The 18,191-nt window shown below is 50.7% G+C and overlaps 1 protein-coding gene across 2 annotated transcripts in view; it reads right to left on the bottom strand.

Annotated features, from left to right (window-relative positions):
* The window catches only part of SCARA5 (scavenger receptor class A, member 5), a 109,728-nt gene that overhangs the window by 17,753 nt on the left and 73,784 nt on the right, over positions 1-18,191 (bottom strand). For both annotated transcript variants that reach the window (XM_008575873.1, XM_008575874.1), the window contains exons 5-6: positions 17,815-17,913; positions 15,829-15,885 (exon numbers count right to left, since the gene is read on the bottom strand). In XM_008575873.1, the coding sequence (XP_008574095.1) occupies positions 15,829-15,885; positions 17,815-17,913 (156 nt within the window). The remainder of the gene's footprint in view (positions 1-15,828; positions 15,886-17,814; positions 17,914-18,191) is intronic.

The raw sequence follows: 18,191 nt of genomic DNA, 5'->3' as shown, positions 1-18,191 counted from the left end.
CATGGTGCGAGAGAAGCTGGTTTGAGGTTAAGCCAGCGGGCCACAGGTGGAGGCAGGACCCTGCTTGGGAGGGCTCAGGAAGAGCTTTCAGGCTGTGAGTGTTGTGTGCACGTATTCTGCTTGCTTCTGGACACAGAGATCATATCTTACTTGTCCACAGCTGCTCAACACTTAACATCACACCTGACTGGATGGAAGTGCTACACGAGTGTTTGATGATTTGGTGACAGACGCATAACTCTGTTGGCACGCACCATTGCAATCCCCTTCCGAATGTCTCACAGTTGATTCCTGTCCCTCCTGGTTCCAGTCTTAACCTTTGGTGCCTGGCTGTCCAGAAGGTGCTGTGCTTGTCCACAGATGCCACCTGCTCGGTACGGAGAGGCAGAGTAACACTGTCCCAGCATGGAGACTGTGCCCTTGCTGTGCACCCCACGACTGGGGCCCTGGGCCGCATCTGTTGGCATGCCTTTCTGTAGATTCTTCTAGACTTCCATTGTTCACTGATCTCTACACATAGGTCGAGCCCGCTGTGGGACACAGAGGTCATAGGGAAAGCGAAAGTAAATGGTCAGGATCCCTCAGGTGTTTGGAATCTTGCTGGGCATGACCTAACCTGTTTGATGTAAATATAATTGTGCACATGCGCCCAGGTGTTCCTTGGCTACTGTCCGATGTAGATGCGCATGGGCACCCAGGTGTTCCTGGGTTATTCGACTTGAGTATAAAGGATGAGTGGCTCTGATCCACAGTGCCCCCCGCCCCCAGGACGCCTCTGGGGGGGGTATGAGGGGGCCGCTACTGCTGATGGAGGCTGTTGCTGCCAGGGCCCCTGGGGTGTCCCCGGAGGCCACCACTGCTGCTTCCGGATCTGCTGCAGGTTGCTGTAAGCTGCTACTGAGGAAGCTGAGGACTGAGCTCACATCAGAATAAAGCTGACATTAGCATGTCAGCTCTGCTAATGACTCCCAGGATCTTTTCCCAATTACCTAGCTTGCGACCTGTATGTGAGGGGTCTGTGACCCAGCCTGTACAATGGGTTTGAAGGGTCTGAGCCCTGGCCTGACATAGACCTATCATCCTGTCCCTTCTTTGCACATGACAGTGCTGCAGTGCAATCGCAGTGAGCATGGTGGCGCCACGGGGGGCCTGAGAGCAGCAGATGAAGCGGGAGCCCACAGCCCAGTTGAGGCTGCTGCCAGCCATGCTCTCCTGTCCTCGGGCACTCTCTGCCTCACTTCCTCACCTGTCACACTGGCTCCTGAGGGTTGCTGAGGCATCCCTGACAGAGGGTCTCCTTGGCTGAACTGCAGCCAGGCCCCCGTGAGCCCCCTTCTCAGCTACATCTCAACCTCGGCCTGTGATGACTTGAACACACATGAACGTACTTTCTCACAGCTACAGGCAGCATCCCTAGGATGACCCTAGTCCCTCTTAAACTGCCTGCCTGAGAAAAGTCCAGGCTGCCAAAAGAATTGGCTGTTGGTTCCAGTGACATCTGAGGCTAGGGCCCTGTCCCCCAGCCTCTGGGAGGCCAGGAGCCTGATTCTGATCATCACAGTTCCCAAACCAGTTGGGTTTCATACGGGCCAACCCCACCTTCCTGCTTTTTGTAATTTTTCACTTCCTTGAGCCCCTGCTCACCCCCTCCTTAGTCCTTCATTCTCCTTTTAAAACGCCCGTCACCTCTGTACAAATCAAAGGTGAATCGGTTCACTCCGGACTCTTTCTGTACTGTGATAGATATTGCTGATTAAGATCTGTCCTGACACTAACCAGTGTCACTTTTGTCTTTGACATGGGGTGTGGCAGGACTGTAGCATTAGACAAGCTGGCCGAGGTGTGGGCTGGGCGCAGAGCCCGAGGGCTCTTCCCTACATGCGGGAAAGGCCAATGACTGGTCTGTCTCGGAAGTTCTGTCCAAACTACAGTGACCAAGATCAGCAGGACCACCCGGACTCTCTGGGGAATCTTAGCTGGTGATATGGAGAGAGCGGAGCAGAAGCAGACAAGGAGAGGCAGGGACAGTGGCATTGACAAGCCGTGTGGGAGCTGAGACATCACAGAGAAGAGCTGAGCCCCCCAGTGTGGGGCCCCCAAGACGGCCATGGGTCTTGCTTGGCCTCCTCATTCCAGGCTCTGCGAGGTCCACCTGTCTTATGGGTCCTGGTCTTCTAAAGTCTTCCCAGGGGCACTCACTGGGAGTCCCCATTACTTGAAGTGACCCGGATGAGTCTCTGGTAGCAAGGACCAGAAGAGCCCAAAGAGAGCCTCTGTGAATTGCACGCCCCCGTCCAAGGGCTGATTAACTACTTGCCTTCTTGGGCTCTGGGGTTCTAGGAAATTGGGGTGGAGTCAACACGGCTATGGTGATTCCTGTGGAAAGGCAGTGCAGGAGGCTGGAAAGAGGCTGGTCTGCAGCAGGGTTGGAATTCTGGCTCCACCACTGGCCAGATATGACCTCTCAACACCTAACCTCTTCTTAAAATGGGTACAACAGTGGTGACTGAGATCAACAGCTCGTGTCAAAGACGTGCATGTCATGGGCGCCCGCCAAACCCAGCAGTGTGTCAGCTCTGAGGAGTCTCCACACGTCGCTGAGGACAGCTTGGATACCAGTGGCCTGAGCAGGGATCGCATCCTTGAAAGCCTCTTTGCAGAGCAACCCGGCTGCGTGAGGAGTGGGAATGAGTGGGCTGATCCCTCCAACTGGACTAACCTCCTCCTCACTTTTTTTTTTCCCCCAGGGCTCAGTTCCTGGCTCTGTTGCATTTTAGGGGAGGGGAGACAAGGGTGTCCGGCAGAAGATCAGCTCCTACTGTCAGCAACTTTCTGCACACCAATGCAAACTGGATGTCATGCGCCCAGCCAGGCAGCTCCGGAACAGTCCAGGAATGCAGCGCTAGGGCCGGGGCCACTCTCGGGCTCCTAGCCCAGACCTTATAAGTCTTTTAATGTGTGGGGATTCTCCTCTCAAACAAGCATTTCTTGTTTGAGAGAATACATACATACATAGCAAAAGTGGGTTCCAGACAGAGCAGGCTGGGTCTTACCCCGATTCCCCTGGCTTTGAATCCTGGAGTCCAGGGCTGGTCAGATAGCTTAGCTGGTTAGAGCAAGCCTATGACACCAAGGTCACGGGTCTGGATTCCTGTACCAGCCAGCTGCCCCCCACCCCAAAAGATGAATCCTGGAGCCCCAAGAGCTGGAAGGGACCTTCAGTATTGGTTCAGAGCCCCTCCCCCACTTCAAACACAGGACTCCTCTCCTCTCTGCACCACCTGACAGCCGCTCGTCCTGCCTCTGGGAGTAGGAAGGAACTCAACAGTGTCTCTGGGGAATCCACTCCAGGATTTTAACGCTAGCATCTGGTTTCATTTACTGGACACTGGCATCTCTGGACGTCTCCAGTGTTTTTTATCAGGTTATTCCCTACCTTATTTTACACTACATGCTCTGGGTTTCGTGGGTATAATCGGGGAGCAAGATATAGAACATCTTTCTCTTTCTCTCAGCACCACTGAGCAAGTGGCTTCATGACTCAGCCCTTCAGTGCATCTAGGCGGATGGCTTCATGGCCAAGAGCCACCATCTCTCAGATCCGGTTTCCAGGGCTGGGGTAGCCCCGATTCTACCCACGACGAGCAGAGCTTATTTACGCCTGGCTCAGAGCTGCCCCCAAACCCAACTGCAGCAAAGCCAAGTTCCGGGCACTGCCCAGGAGAGATTTCAAGTCAAGCATGAACAAACGGTGAAGGGAATTCTTGTCTGTTTGCTGAGTTCCCCCTACACGCCAGGCACTGTGCAAAGTGCTTTATACATGCATTTTCTCACCCACTCTTCACGACAGCTCCACGAGTGAGTTGTCGTGGCTCCCATCTAACAGAAGAGAAAACGGGCCCAGGAAAGTCGAGTAATTTGTTCAGGGTTACACAGCTGCTACATGGTAGAGTCAGAGAGCAGAGCAAAAAGCACTGAGCCGACTCTCAGGCTGAACACTTTAAACAAATACTCGTATTTAAACAGCCTTCTCATTACACAGAGTGTTTTTCGTTTATCTCACAACAGCGTTATGGGGTCTGCAGTATTTACTCTTCTTGGGCTTAAGGGAATGACTCCGACTGAAAGCAGTGATTCTCAGCCCTGACTGCCTACAAGAATCACCTGGGGGGCTTTGAAAGACTTCAGTGTGGGGGATATTTTTGAACAGTTGTCTCTTTTTTTTTTTTTTTTTGGCAGCTGGCCGGTATAGGGATCCGAACCCTTGACCGTGGTGTTATCAGCACCACGCTTTTCCAAGTGCGCTAACCGGCCAGCCCTGCAGGTGACTTGATGCACAGCCAGGGCTAAGAAATACTATCTGAGAGGATGGATCTGGGAGCAGAACACACAACTCACCAGTGGTAGAGCCTTGTAAGAACATCACAGACGTCACCTCGTCTGGGAAGGTTTCCCTGACCTGTGGCCACACTGCATGCACCCACATATGAGAACTATTGCACTGCTCTCCCTCTGCCCTGCCTCCATGTACTCCCCGTCGTAAGCATCCCCGTGGTCCCCGCTTGTAAACAGACTTTCATTGCAGCGCTCAGCAAAGTGTATTGAGAAAATGAGGGGGGAACGAATGGATGAATAGAACTCACAGCTCTCTGAGGGGCTCTAAGAACGGAGCTGATCACTCAGTACCCCAGAACCCACTTGGCTGTGCATCAGAAGGTCCATAAAGCCCAGGGAACTTTGCTCCTAAAGAAACCCAGGAGGGAAAGCCCAACCTGAGCCTGGAATACTGCAGCCCCTTTATGTTTGTTTTTCCTGCCTTCCAGTTCCCTTGCCAAAGCAAAACAAGACTAGAGGAAAGAGGTTGTAGAAAACAGAAATAAACACACTGGGCTGGGAAAAAGAGGCTCTCATTCTCCGCAGCTGCAGAATAGAGCCCCGGGGATAATTAGGACCATCTGCCCATTAAGGAAGTTGAACTTTCATTCTCTTGTAAAGAAAGAGCCCCCCATGCCCCTAGCCGGCCTGCGGCACCGGGCTGGGGTGACACTTCTCAACAGGGAAATGCGATCCATATGGGAAGGACAGGAGCCATCCCAAAAGCAAGAGAAGGAATTTCTGGTCAGGCTCTCCTGGAGGACATCATTTTCAAAATGTGGTCTGGCCTGTGGGCGGGCTTTATAAGACGTTCTTTCCTGATGGTAATCTGCTCTTAATATGGTCCTTTACAACTCTTCCAAGCACTTTCATTAGACAGTCTCCTGTGGTCTTGGCAGCCTTCCTCTAAGGTAGATGACGGTATTCCCATTTTACAGATGAGAAAGCTGAGACTCAGAGAAGGCAAGCAACTTTTTCTCAAGGTCACGAAATAAAGTGACCACACCTGGGCCTCCACAGTGCTGTGTCTCTGATTGGGGGTCACATGAGGTACTCAGGACTTTGCTGAGTAGAAGGAGCAGGAGACACATCTCCCGAGTTATTTCTGCACTGATCACCTCGGCTTTCCCTTCAGCTGCTGACTCACCCCTTTGTCTGCCCAGCTCTGTTGCATATTCTTTGGAAACTGGGAGTTTGTCTTGGCTGCTTTTGCTGTCCCTGGCTGCAAGGCTCCTAGTAGGTGTTTACTGAAAATGTGTCCCATCAAATAATAAATAAAGAGTTTTCTCTACTGAGCCCTGAACCAGGAGCTCAGCCCCGTCACAGTGGGAGGGTGTTGCTAATGTCCAGAAGCTCTGCTCCGAGCTGGATTTGTAGGAATTTACTAAGCGGCCTGCATGGACAGGTGAGTCCCCGTCCTTCCTTTCACTCCTGGATCTCTCAAAGGGCAGCAAGAGGTCAGAAAGTCAACAGGCATTTAGGACTAGAAAGATATGCTGAAGAGCCAGGAAAAAATCGGTGATGCTGAAGAGCGTTCCTTTTATCAGGCCTGTAGCCCTCCCGGCCGAATGCCCTGCGAGGAGGTGCTGACATTTAGAGGGCCTCCCTCTCGAAGGCATTATGGACCTGTTGCTTTTATCTCCAGGTACCTTGCCCAGGACTAGTAGCCTTTCCTGGGAGGGCTCTCTTGTCCCCTCTGCCTATCTCAGTTTCCTATCTCTGTTCTGCTCCTCCTTTCTAGTTCCAGGTCTGGGACCCCTGTCTGGGGCCACTGTCTGGGATGCATCCGTGCCCTGTTATTGTAAATCCTCTACTGTAAATCCTCAAAGGCAGGTTTACCACTTTCTAACTCTGTGACCTCGGGCAAGGAATTTAACTCAGTGGTTTCCTGCTGTTAGATGGGATAATGAGACACACCTTAGAAAGTTACTCTGAACTACATATGAGCTCAGTCACGGGGGTGGTTGAGTCTCAATAGCATTGATCAGTATCATCGCTGAGGACCGTGGTGGGGACCGAGATGCTGTGGCAAGTGACCACAGCCTCTGAGTCAGTGAGGAGCCAGATGCATGTCCCTCCCACCACAGAATCCACAAGGCCCCCGAGGAGGTCCCCAAGCTTTGCCTGTCTTCCATCTTGTCTTTCTTACATCTGAATTTGACTAACAGCTCCCTGAGGAAAGGGAGCATGGAGCCCAGCCCCATCTGCATGGCTGGCCCCAAGTACCCACCAAGAGTGTTTTCCACGTCAAAGGACAGGAGGGGACACGGAGCTGTGAAGTTATGGCAGTGGTGGCCAGAGCTGGTCCGGTTACGTCAAAAAGGCACTGTGGAGACCTCCCAGGCTGGACGAGCGGTGCCCACATCAGGCTTCACCTCCCGGCACAATGGAAGAGACAGCGTCACAGGGATGGAGAACAGTTCCCAAGTTTGTTTGAAATATTTTCTAAATAAACAGTTAAACCATTGCTGGTTTTAATGTACGTCTGGACTTAGTTTCAACTTAAAACTTCCTTCAGACGAAACCCACATCAAAGACCCAAACTTCAGTTCTTCAGTGGTTTCAAGGCGTTGTTTTTGTAGAAAATTCTGCGCACACCTTCAGTCTGAGGTTTGTGTTACTCAAGGTGTTTTCTTGTGGGGCAAATCTGGGAAACTGCTGCCTGTGTGCCAGGGACTGGGTCTGCCTGTCCCTGAGGGAGCTGCCTCCAGGCCTGTGCAGGAGGGAGGGGACAGCCGTGTCAGCCGAATGTGCTGAAGAGAGAAGCCCAGATGGCGCAGACTCCACGGGGCTGCTAATGCACCAAAAAAAGAATAGCAATTTAGGGGGCAGTAAAACCAGAGCTATGGTCTGAATGGTTGTCCCCTCCAAAGCTCATGTTGGAACTTAATCTCCAATATGGTATCTGAAAGGTGGGCTCTTTAAGAGGTGATTGGATCTCAAGGACTGTGCTTTGGTGAATGGATCAATCCATTCATGAATCAGTAGGTTAAAGGTTTAGTGGGTTATCAGGGAGTAGGGTGGGGGCTTTATAAGGACAGCAAGTGAGAACATTAACATGCTCCCGCTCAGCCCTCACCCTGTGATGCCCTGTGTCACCCCAGGACTCTGCAGAGTCCCCACCAAGAAGAAGGCCTTCACCAGATGCACCCCCTGGACCTTGGACCTCCCAGCCTCCAAAGCTATAAGAAACAAATTCTATTTCTTTGTAAATTACCCAGTTTCAGGGATTCTGTTATCAGCGAAAGAAAACGGATTGATTCAACTGATTACCTCGACTCACAAGCATGAAATACCCCACTGGAGTGATGGGTCACAGCAGCAAACCCTCTGAAGTCCACTTACACACCTGGCTTAACATATATTCCAAACACTGGCTTGTTTATTTTCTTCCAACTAGTGGCTCTTCCCAGGCCTTGGCCCTGGGATTCTGCTTTCACTTAGCATGTATTTAGAATACAAATATTAGTCATCCTGTTAATGACCTCTCACGTTTCCCAAGGGGGGCCTCATTTCCCCTTGCCTAAGCACATTCCCCTTGCCAGGGTGCATGCCAGCTCTTGTCCCTCTGGCCAGGGACACTGAAAATACCTTTTACAAGAAATGAATGTAATATAACTAGCTTAGCTGTTCTGACTCTCAGGCAGCCCCCCTGCAACCCTCATTTTACCACCTGGCTTCGTAAAGGGGCTTTAATTTTTTTTAGGTCCTCTTGAATCTATACATACAAGGGTACCTCAAAAAGTTCATGGAAAAATAGAATTGAAAAATAATACAAATATTTCTATGAACTTTTTGAAGTACATTCGTATATGAAGCCATCCAACTAAACACAACATGGATTAATCAGAATTAAACTGTTTTCTGCACACAGCAATGTAAAAGCTCTCCTGGAAGGGGTCACTGGAAGCTTTCGGGAAGAGTCGCTAGATTTGTTTTTGGAAGGCTTAAGATAGGATCTTGGCAAACCAGAACAGCCGGAAGGCCAGATCCCGTCCTCTGCACAGAACAGGGGGGACAGAAGAGAAAATTGTGGGCCTGGAGATGAGTGACTGGGTCTCAGGGCCACACAGCCAGTTGGTCAGCACAGGACTTGGATCTCAGGTTTGCTACTATGATATTGTGATATAATCAGAAATGTATATTTGGTCTTATTAAATAAAAGTTAGAGGAAGCCATTGTTTTGGACTAAGTTCCTGTACTAGGCCCAGAAAGACCAGACTAAAAATCAAAATGAAGTCACCCCTGCTAAGTTCTTCTAAGTCACTTAGGCTGTGATCTGACCTTCCCAGAAATCAGGAGAAAGAGATAACAGCCAATTTCCCAAACAGGCCAGTTCCAATCTTCAACAGATGTGATAATGAAGGTGCCTTTGCTGTAAACCTTACACAGAAAAGACAGCCTGAAGTCACCTGACGTTACCTAGAGTAGGGAAAATATAGGAAAATGGTCAGGGCCGCTCAGATGTTCAGAATCTTGCTGAGCATTTGATGTAAATATGCACGTGCACCCAGGTGTTCCTTGGCTATTGACTAATGTAATTACACATGTGCACCCAGGTGTCCTGGGTTATGGACTTAAGTATAAAGGACTAACAGCTCTGATACACGATGTGTCGAAGCCCCTTGGAATGCTCCGGGAGGGGGTGGCTGCTCCTAGCTCTGAATAAAGCCTATTAATTTTTTACCCACAGCTTCCAGGATTTTTTTCCTATTTCCTAGCTCGTGGACCTGCATGTGAGGAGTTTGTGACCCAGTCTGTACAACAGGCTTGAAGGGTTTGTGAATTCTAAGCCCTCGCTTGACAACTAGTCAGTTATTTTTCTATGGCTCTGTATCCCTGTCCCCACTTCACAAGGAAAGAAACTTTGAAATGACCAATATTCTTTTTGTTCTTTGATTCTACTTTCTTCAGCCATTTCTGTCTATAAAGCTTTTGTTATTTGTAATAGACTTTCTCTGAATCTGTGTTGGATGGTGTTTCTATGGTCGATCCTCACACTTGGCTCCCAGTAAACTTTATAAAATTATTTCTGCCTCAGTCTTAATTTCAGTCTGCAGTCTTCCTCCTGGCTCCTGGCCAGAGCTCACAAAAGTCTTGTAATTTCCTAAGTGATAAGAGAGGTGAAATAGCTCTGGAGCATCTTTTCTATTTTTTTTTTTTTTTGGTGGCTGGACACTGCATGGATCCGAACCCTTGATCTTGGTGTTATTAGCACCATGCTCTCCCAAATGAACTAACTGGCCAGCCCAGAGCATCTTTTGTTATTCGTAAGATGTCCCTTTCAACCACACCACAGTATAAGTTAATGTGATGGCTTTTGGAAAGCCCCCATGGGTTGCTGGGGGAATCAACCATGTTTTTGGAGGTTGGGGCTGGCCAATTATTTAATCAACCGTTTCTACCTAATGAAGCCTCCATAAAATCCCCAGAGGACAGGGTTCAGAGAGCTTCCAGGCTGCTGAAACAGCGAGGTGCTGGGAAGGTCAGGCCTAACCTGGCACCGTGAGGCCCTCTGTGACCCCGCATACCTCTCTGGCCTTATTTTTTGTTTCTTATATCCCAGACCCTTGCCATGCCAAACTATTTGAGATTATCAGACAACACTATACTGTTTCATGCACGGTTCTCTTTACCTGAGGTTATTCATGCCCACCTTTTAAACACTAACGTACCCTTCAAGACTTAGGTCAAAGACACCTCCTAACTGGCCCCCAAAAGCAGGAGGCAAAGTCAGCCTGCGTACCTACCTCTAGCAGCCCTGCCCCACTCGATGGCAGTGGTGTGTTGATGTGTCTCTCACCTGCTAGGCTGTGAGCTCCTGCAACGTGAGGCCAGGCCCTAGCGAGGTGCCGGGTGTACCACGAAAGCTCAGCAAATGTTTGCCAAGTAGATGAACCCACCAAGCTCTCCTCCCATTTTCCTTCCTCCCACACAGCTATCTTTTCTTTACAACAGAAGTCAGGGGCCAGTTCCTCCCTTCGTGAAGGTGCCCCCAAATCTCTCTGGCCCCTGCTCCTTTCTAATGCCTGCTCTGTCCCCGATTGCTGTGTTTCCAGCCTCTGCTGTCCCCACTCTCCCCGGAGCTCCCTGTGCTCAGTGTCATCTTGCTGCCGACATGTCCTCGTTTACCATTTCCTTGAGCTTGCTTTTCCTTCTCCCTGGTGTTCCTGTGGCCCCTCACTCTGCTTCAGTTTTCCTAAGTGAATTTTGGGTCCCTGTGTGTTCTCAGTTACTAGACATCCACTTAGCAGAGGAGACACGAGAAAAAGGCTTTTGCAATTCCACGTGGGCTTTGTGTTTGCATCTGTCAAGCGAGTACCTGTCAAGCAAGTTACCAGATTAAGATAAGGACAAAGAGAATGGAGGAACAAGCGATGCATAAACTGAACAAGTGGCAGGAACGTGCTGGGGGCCTCTGTACCTGTCACCTCTGTCAAGCTACTATGCCCAGTTGACACAATCCCTCAGCACATGAAAGGCAAGTGGGGTGGACAGGGCTTGGCTGGCAGAGGCTGGGTCCCCCCACCCCCCGTGTGAGAGCTTTGCCTAGTCTGTGTCAGAGCCACAGAAGCAGGTTAAGGCAACCAAGGCTTGGTGACATTAAGAGCAAACTCTGAGATGCAGAAGAGTAACTGAGAATTGCTAAGGGAGAAATCAGCACCTTCATACGAAACTGCTAGGAATAGACAGAGTGGCCCTTGATGACCCCACGCTGAATAAGGGACAATCAAAGATGGTGGAAGGATGGACATGTGGACTCCAGGCCAGACAGACCTGGTTCGTGTCTCTTACAAATTCTGGTGACACAGGCAAGCGCCTGATCCTCTGAACTCTCAGCCTGCTCTCCCTCATGTGCCTCCTGAGTGTCACTGTGAGAACTAAGTGACACAGCATGCACAGAGACTCACAGAACCAGGTGCAAGATGCTAGTACCATTATGTGAGTGGTCAGTTTTTCTTACATGTGTGGTTTACTTTTTTCTGCTTTTTAGTTATGTATTTATTTATTTTTGCAGCTGACTGGTAACATGGATCGAACCCTGGGCCTTGGTGTTATAAGCATCACACTCTAGCCAGCTGTGATTTACTCTTAAATCACACTGTTGCTGGGATATTAAAGTTACATAAGAAATGCGTGGTTAAGGGCTGGCTGGTTAGCTCAGTTGGTTAGAGAGTGGTTTTTTTTTTTTTCCTTTTTGTCTTTTTTTCGTGTCCGGCAACGGACCGCAACCCTCAGTGTCGCGCCCGTACCGGACCGGGACCAGCAACGGGATCGCAACCCTCATGCTGTGCCCGCCCCTCGCTCAGCCAGTGAGCGGGAACCGGTCTGTATGTGGGATCGGAACCCTCGGTGGGAGCGCCACCGCGCTCCCAAGCGGCGCACTGTAGCAGTGCGCCACCGGGCCGGCCCAGAGAGTGGTTTTATAACACCAAGGTCAAGGGTTTCAATCCCCATACTGGCCAGCTGCCAAAAAATAAGAAAACATGGCTAATGTATATATTTGCATGTAAAAGGAGCAGGAGCTCTGTCTCTGCATATCTGAGATAAGGCTGCCTTTTGGTACTTCGTACTGCATTACCCCAAACAGATTCCCCAGGGATCCTGGTGCAGCCCACTCCTGGCACAGGGATGGGGGTAGTTCAAGGACTCACAGGGACTCTTTTTGCCTCCTTTATTCTAAAACATCTCAGCAGCTATGGGGAAGATGTCTGGAACCCCCTCCCCTGATCATTTCTTCTGAGCTTACACCACATGCTGGGGCGCCCACTGCCCCGCCTCTCGCCCCCAAACGTATGTCCCTAAATATTGAAAACATGCCCAAATATTTTTTTCAACTTTTCCGAGATGCCAGTGATAACTATCAATAAGGTCTGGTTTAGAATTCACCCGTGTCATCCTGCATATTTTTTTCCATATGAGACAAAATAAAGAAATGTTTTCTAAACAATCTGAACTTACATTCTGCTTTAAATTCACGCTGTGGGACTTAAACAAAACTGAATCTTTTACCCACCCCCTGGTTAAAAAAATACTATTTATTTTTCCTGCAAACGGACCATATATTAGGGTAAAACAAATGTCTTTCTCTCTTGAGATGGGTATACATAACTTTTTTTTTCCTGGCCAAACTTCCAAAAGTCGAACATCTAATGGGAATGACTGATATCACCCTTGCCAGCTGAAAACCTTTTCCTCTCACCCAGCAGAAATCAGGAGGTCTGGATTCTAGACCCAATTTGGCCGTGACCTAAGCGGGGTGACCTCGGGGGTTTCCCTCCTCCTCTCTGTTCTTGGTCTTTATTCAGTGAACTGGTAGGGTGCGGCTGGGAGAAGGAGAGGAGGTCATCTGAAACCCATCCAGACCTAGGATCCTATGACTCCAGATCAAAACACGGGTAAACAATGGTAAGATTTTTGTCCTGAAAAATATTTTAGTATGGATTCAAAACAGCTCCTGAGAAGTCTTCTCTCTAATGCCCTCCTCAAAGGAAAATCCCCAATTTCCACTTCCCACGTGAGGGGCATCTTTTCTGTTTTTCTCAACAATCCCTTTAATGTAGTAACATCCCCACCTGCTGGACCTTTAGGTTTTTGCTGCTAAAGGTACCCACTTGGGAGGTGTTTGGTAAAGGTTTTGTGGCTTCGGGCAAAGCTGGGTCCCAGGAGACCAGCCTGGTTAGCAGCTCCTCCACAGTTTTGGCTTTTGGACAAGGGGAGGTTTCTGGTGCTGAGAACTCTTTCTTCCCACCCTGTAGGTCCCATGGCGGGGGGTGGGGGGACTTCCCAGGGCCCAGAGAATGACTAAGAAACCCCAAAAAGTGGGCATCCTGTTCCTCAGAATTTCCACACTTTTCTGAAAGATGAGCCCTGGCTGTCTCCTCAGAGCCTGGCTCTCAGGGATATAGTTAACACCTCTGGGACTGCAGATCCTTGGAAACAGCAGCAGGAGTCTGAATATAGCCTGGTTGTGGCATGGCCAGAGGCAGGGGGGTGGAGGCCATGGGAAGGCGCCCCCTGTGGTGGGGCACGGACCTCAGTCCTGACCGGCTTCCACAGCCCCCTCGGCCTGAGGCCCTTCCATGGATCTCTGGTGAGGGAGGGAATCACTGGGGGTGTTAGGAGCCAGACCTGCCACTCAAGACCAGGGGCTTCCCAGAGTCAGAAAGTCAGAGGTGCCATGTTGAGTTCTGCCTCTGCCCCTGCCTGATGACGTGGGACAGTCAGTCCCCCTCATTATGCCTCTGAAAATGGGAAGGTGGAGGATGACCGTCCTGTGTGCCCCCCAAGCCCCACCACCCTGTGTGGTGTGAAGCCTCTTGACAATGGCGCTGGCCCCCCACCTTCCCGTCCCATCGCCCATGGATACCATTTTTGGGGTCTTGTCAGGGAGCAGGAAGGAATAGCTCAGAGCTGTGTGTCTGAGTTCTGGGCCCCAGTGAGGGTGTAGCCTCCTCAAGGCGAGACAGAAAACCTCAGTCCCCGAGGAGGGACCGCCCAGAGTGACGTCAGCCTCTGGCCGTGCAGCCTGTAGGCTCCAGGCCCAAGTGGGATGGGTGCCTTTCCCCATGCTGCCCCCCCCACCCCTGGGGTGGCCACCACCACCTCCCCACCCTGTGCCCCGGCCCCAGAGCCCACCCAGCTCAGCCCATGGATGCAAGGGAAACAGCGACCAAAGCACCCTTGGTACAATGGCGACTCTGCCAGCTCAGCCCTCCTCTCCCCTCTCTCAAGCCAGCCAAAAGAACCGCTGCCAAAGAACTCCTGACGAGAGCCCCTCTGGTATGTGGGCAGTGTTTCTGATCTCCCTCTCAAAGGTCATCTTTCCACACAGTGCATCCCTTCCTGCCTGCCTGGGCCAAGAGTCCCTTGTTTCTCAGAGCCACACGCCACGGTCCTTCTCAGCTACCTTGGCAGCCTCTGTCAGAAACTGAGCAGCAAGCAGAGGAAGAAAGCAGCTCCTCAGGACGACTCCCTACACTTAGATCTGTCACCCATAACGTCCAGACTCCCTGCCCTTGTCTTCAAAACTCTTTTTGGCTCCAGGCAGGAGCTAGCACATCACCTCATCTGGCCAGACATTCCAGTTAAGCCCTTGAAAGGGACTCTAGATAATGCCAGAAGCGTGGTGAGGCACACAGACGGCTCTGTGGATTTTGGCGTCTCGGGGGAGGTGGGCGTGGGAAGTCCAGGCCAGGCCAGGCGCTTCCTTGGTTTTCCTCTGGTGTGTCCATCGCTTTAGAGGACAGAGTGTGGTCACATACCTTGGTCCTATTTGATTCATAATCGCTGCCCCAGGGAAGGGGAAGCCAGAGGAAGTAGGAGGAAAGTCCAAGTGTCAGGGGGCCTTGGGCAAGGGCCCTTGTCGGGAGCGGGTCTCCTTCTGGTCCTGTGCGTCTGGGATAAAACTATCATTTGAAGGACCGACTGAAACAAAAGGAGATCAGCCATGTGGAGACCCCAATCTGGGTCTACTTGTGACTGCAGTGGTACTTGTCCCTGAGTGTCCACAGGAGAACCAGAACACAGGTGCTCTTTCCCCAGGCCCAGGCTTCCCAGAGCCAAGACAGGAGCACAGATACCCAAGGAGGTGATAACCTGCTTACACCCTCATGTGGGACGGCTGCATTTCAAAGCCCAACGAATATGGGATTTTTTTGGAACTTAGCTAGGAGACTCGAATTCATTCTTCTCCGGCAATCTCTCCTAGATTCTACATGTAGCCCTTGGGGGGTAAAATAAGCCTGGGATAGGGTGGCATGATGAGATACCCTGGCTTCCCCTGTAAACGTTTTCTTAAGATGCCAGCCGTACCCGTGGCAGTCTGCCAGATACGGAGATCTCCAGCCTCACTGCTCTTTTCGTGGCAATGGAGAAACACAAAACTAAATCCACTTTGCTTCTGCACCTTTCTGCAGGTAGGACCCAGGGAAGGGAGCATTTAACGAGGTCAGTAACTGAATTTTAGCAAGTGTCTCCAATGATTTCAAGAAATATGTCTGAATTAGTGTATTACATGGGATAATAACGAACACTTCCTGAATCCTAACCAGGTGTCTGGGCACTGTAAAAAGCACTTTACATGGATTAACTAATTTAATTGTCACAATGATCCTATGAAGTAAGGGCTCTTAGCATCCCCATGTTATAGATGAGAAAACTGAGGCACGGCGATTACACATGGCTAGCTAGTGAGGCCACCAGGAAGGAGCCTCCAGGTCCATCCACACACCTTCTAGGCTTCTACGCCCTCTAGACTTGTAGTCTGTGCCCCTGGATCTATCGGTGTCACTTGCTGGACTAGCAGGACCCTGAAGAGGTAGGACAGCTCCTTTGACACTTGAATCCCAGCCCATAGCTCCAGCCTCTAGACCCCAAACTTGTGGGGCTGCTTGGGTGACAGCTACACATGTGTTGACACAGTGTCCAGTGACCCCAGCAGAATCTCCTTACTGGCTTCCCCTGCTCTGTCTCCTTTCTCTCCTTTCTCTCCTTTCAGGCCTCGGTCACCTAAAACAGAGAGGAAAACTGGCATTAGGAATGGAAACAAATCCTAAGTGTGAACAAAATGTTATCTGCGGGAGACTTATTAACCCAAGACCAGAGAAAATGACTCAGGCAGGAGCCAGCAGCAGCTGGAGGGCACAGCAGGCTGATAAGATCACAGCCAATTATGCTGCCTGCTCTGGTCACCCCGAGAAGGAGGAAGGGGCCGCTGAGCAAGCCGCCTTCCCTCCTAGGGAAGCACAGAAGAGCAGCGTCTACAGCACCGACTCAGAGCACGCACTATCAGCTGCAAGAGGACACAGCAAAGATATTCCTGTGGAACAGTTAGGGTTTTAGAAGTCCACATCTAAGTCTGCTCCAATGAGCACAGGGGAAATCCAGGGGGGAAGGGGCTTCAGTTATAAAAGGGGAGAGACGGGTTATACACCAGGCAGATTATCCGGTCAGGGAGAGTTTCCAGGGAACTGTGGAATTTCCTTCCCAGGGTATGGTTAAAGAGCTGAGCTCTTTTCCCAGCTGGGTTTTCACACTACAGAGAAGTTGAAAATCCTGGCACCAGTCGATGGGCAGCGACAAGGGAATTCTACCCCAAGGACCTCCAGAAAGATACTTGCAAATCAAAAGCCCATGGCATGCTGTGGGTGAAAAGCAAATCAGCAAGTTCCAGAGGAGCAGGCTCGGGGCAATCCAAGTCTTAAAAACAAGGACAACCATGTATGTGTATACCCAAGCACTTAGGGAAAGGTCTGGCAGGATACACTCCCAAGCATTTACATGGGTTAATCTAAAGAGTAAGAGCTGAAGAGACTGAAGGGGCAGGGGACTCACGTCCTACTTTATGCTTTATATACTTCTGCATTGTCTATTTTTTTTAACAAGCATGTGCTACTTTTACAATCTGTTTTAAAATCGATTATTTTTTTTTCAAATGGGACCATAAAAACAAAGGAAATCCTCAGTCTGTTTCATCTCTAACCAGAAAGTAAAATAAAATTTCCCAGTGATCCAAGGTTCAGGAACCATCCCTGACATGGGGTGGGAATGATCAACGTTTTTCTTAGTTTTCATTTTTACAAGTGAGGAGTAGGGTGCCTGGGGACAGAGCGTCAGAGGTCATCTTCTGCAGTGATGATAGGAGGTGTGGACACTCCTCAAAGGCGCATTGAGAGACAGGGACTGACTATAAAATAGGTACCCCTAAAATGAACAAGGGGACCATCCATTGGAAGAAAGAAAAATCAGAAATGCTGTTGGCAGGGCCGGCCCGGTGGCGCACTGCTACAGTGCGCCGCTTGGGAGCGCGGTGGCGCTCCCGCTGAGGGTTCGGATCCCACGTACAGACCGGTTCCCGCTCGCTGGCTGAGTGAGGTGCGGGAGCGGCACCGAGGGTTGCGATCCCGTTGCTGGTCCTGGTCTGGTACGGGCGCGACACTGAGGGTTGCGATCCGTTGCCGGACACGAAAAAAGACAAAAAGGAAAAAAAAAAAAAAAAGAAATGCTGTTGGCAATATAAATTGGAGAGCTGAATTAAAGTTGTAAATATTGGGGTAATGAAAAGAATATTTCATAAGGTTATGAAACTGGCACAGGACTGGAGAGGACGGCCTGTCACTTGTGTCTGTCCTAGGGCCCATCCCGCAGGCTTCCTCTGGTTCCATCTCTGGGCTATTGCATTTCTACAAGGACTTTGGCGTTTGCAGAGCACAGTCACACACACACGCTCTGTGTCTCCTCATCAGAGCCCTGTGCAATATGGTATCGTGAGGATTTCTAGTTTGCAGATGGAACACTGATGCTTTTCAGGATAGAGCCACTTGCCCCAGGTGGCTCAGCTGGCCAGGGGCAGAGTGAAGATGGCCTACTCCAGTGCCCACACATTGCCTGGGGCTGGCGGCGAGCCAGGCTATGGGGTGCACTGAGAGTTGTCATTACCTTTGAACCCGCGCATGCCCATAGGTCCCGTGGCCCCCAGCTTCCCAGCATCGCCCTTGGGGCCAGGCAGTCCTGGGGTTCCTCTCTCCCCTGGCAGACCTGGAGAGAGAAGAGACAGAGGGTGGAGCCTTAGACTCCCAATGGAGAGGGCCTTAGAGGTCGTTGTCTGGGGGCATCCGGGCCTGGGGCTTCAGGAAACATTGACAGGGGATACAGCATGCTTGAAGGCTGGTCTGGATTGTGGGACACCTCCAGCTCCTCGGAAGGCCCTGGTCACACAGACCCTGATTCCTGGGGGGGGGGGAGGGGTTTCAGGGAGCTGGGGGCTTCTCCTGCACCCTTTTCGTTCAGACCTGACACTTTCTGAAAAGGAGCAT

The sequence above is a fragment of the Galeopterus variegatus genome, unplaced genomic scaffold (assembly GCF_000696425.1).
Source record: "Galeopterus variegatus unplaced genomic scaffold, G_variegatus-3.0.2 Scaffold1249, whole genome shotgun sequence".
NCBI classification, from domain to species: Eukaryota; Metazoa; Chordata; class Mammalia; order Dermoptera; family Cynocephalidae; genus Galeopterus; species Galeopterus variegatus.
The sequence above is the reverse complement of the archived record's forward strand: the minus strand, read 5'-3'. Positions and strand labels throughout refer to the sequence as shown.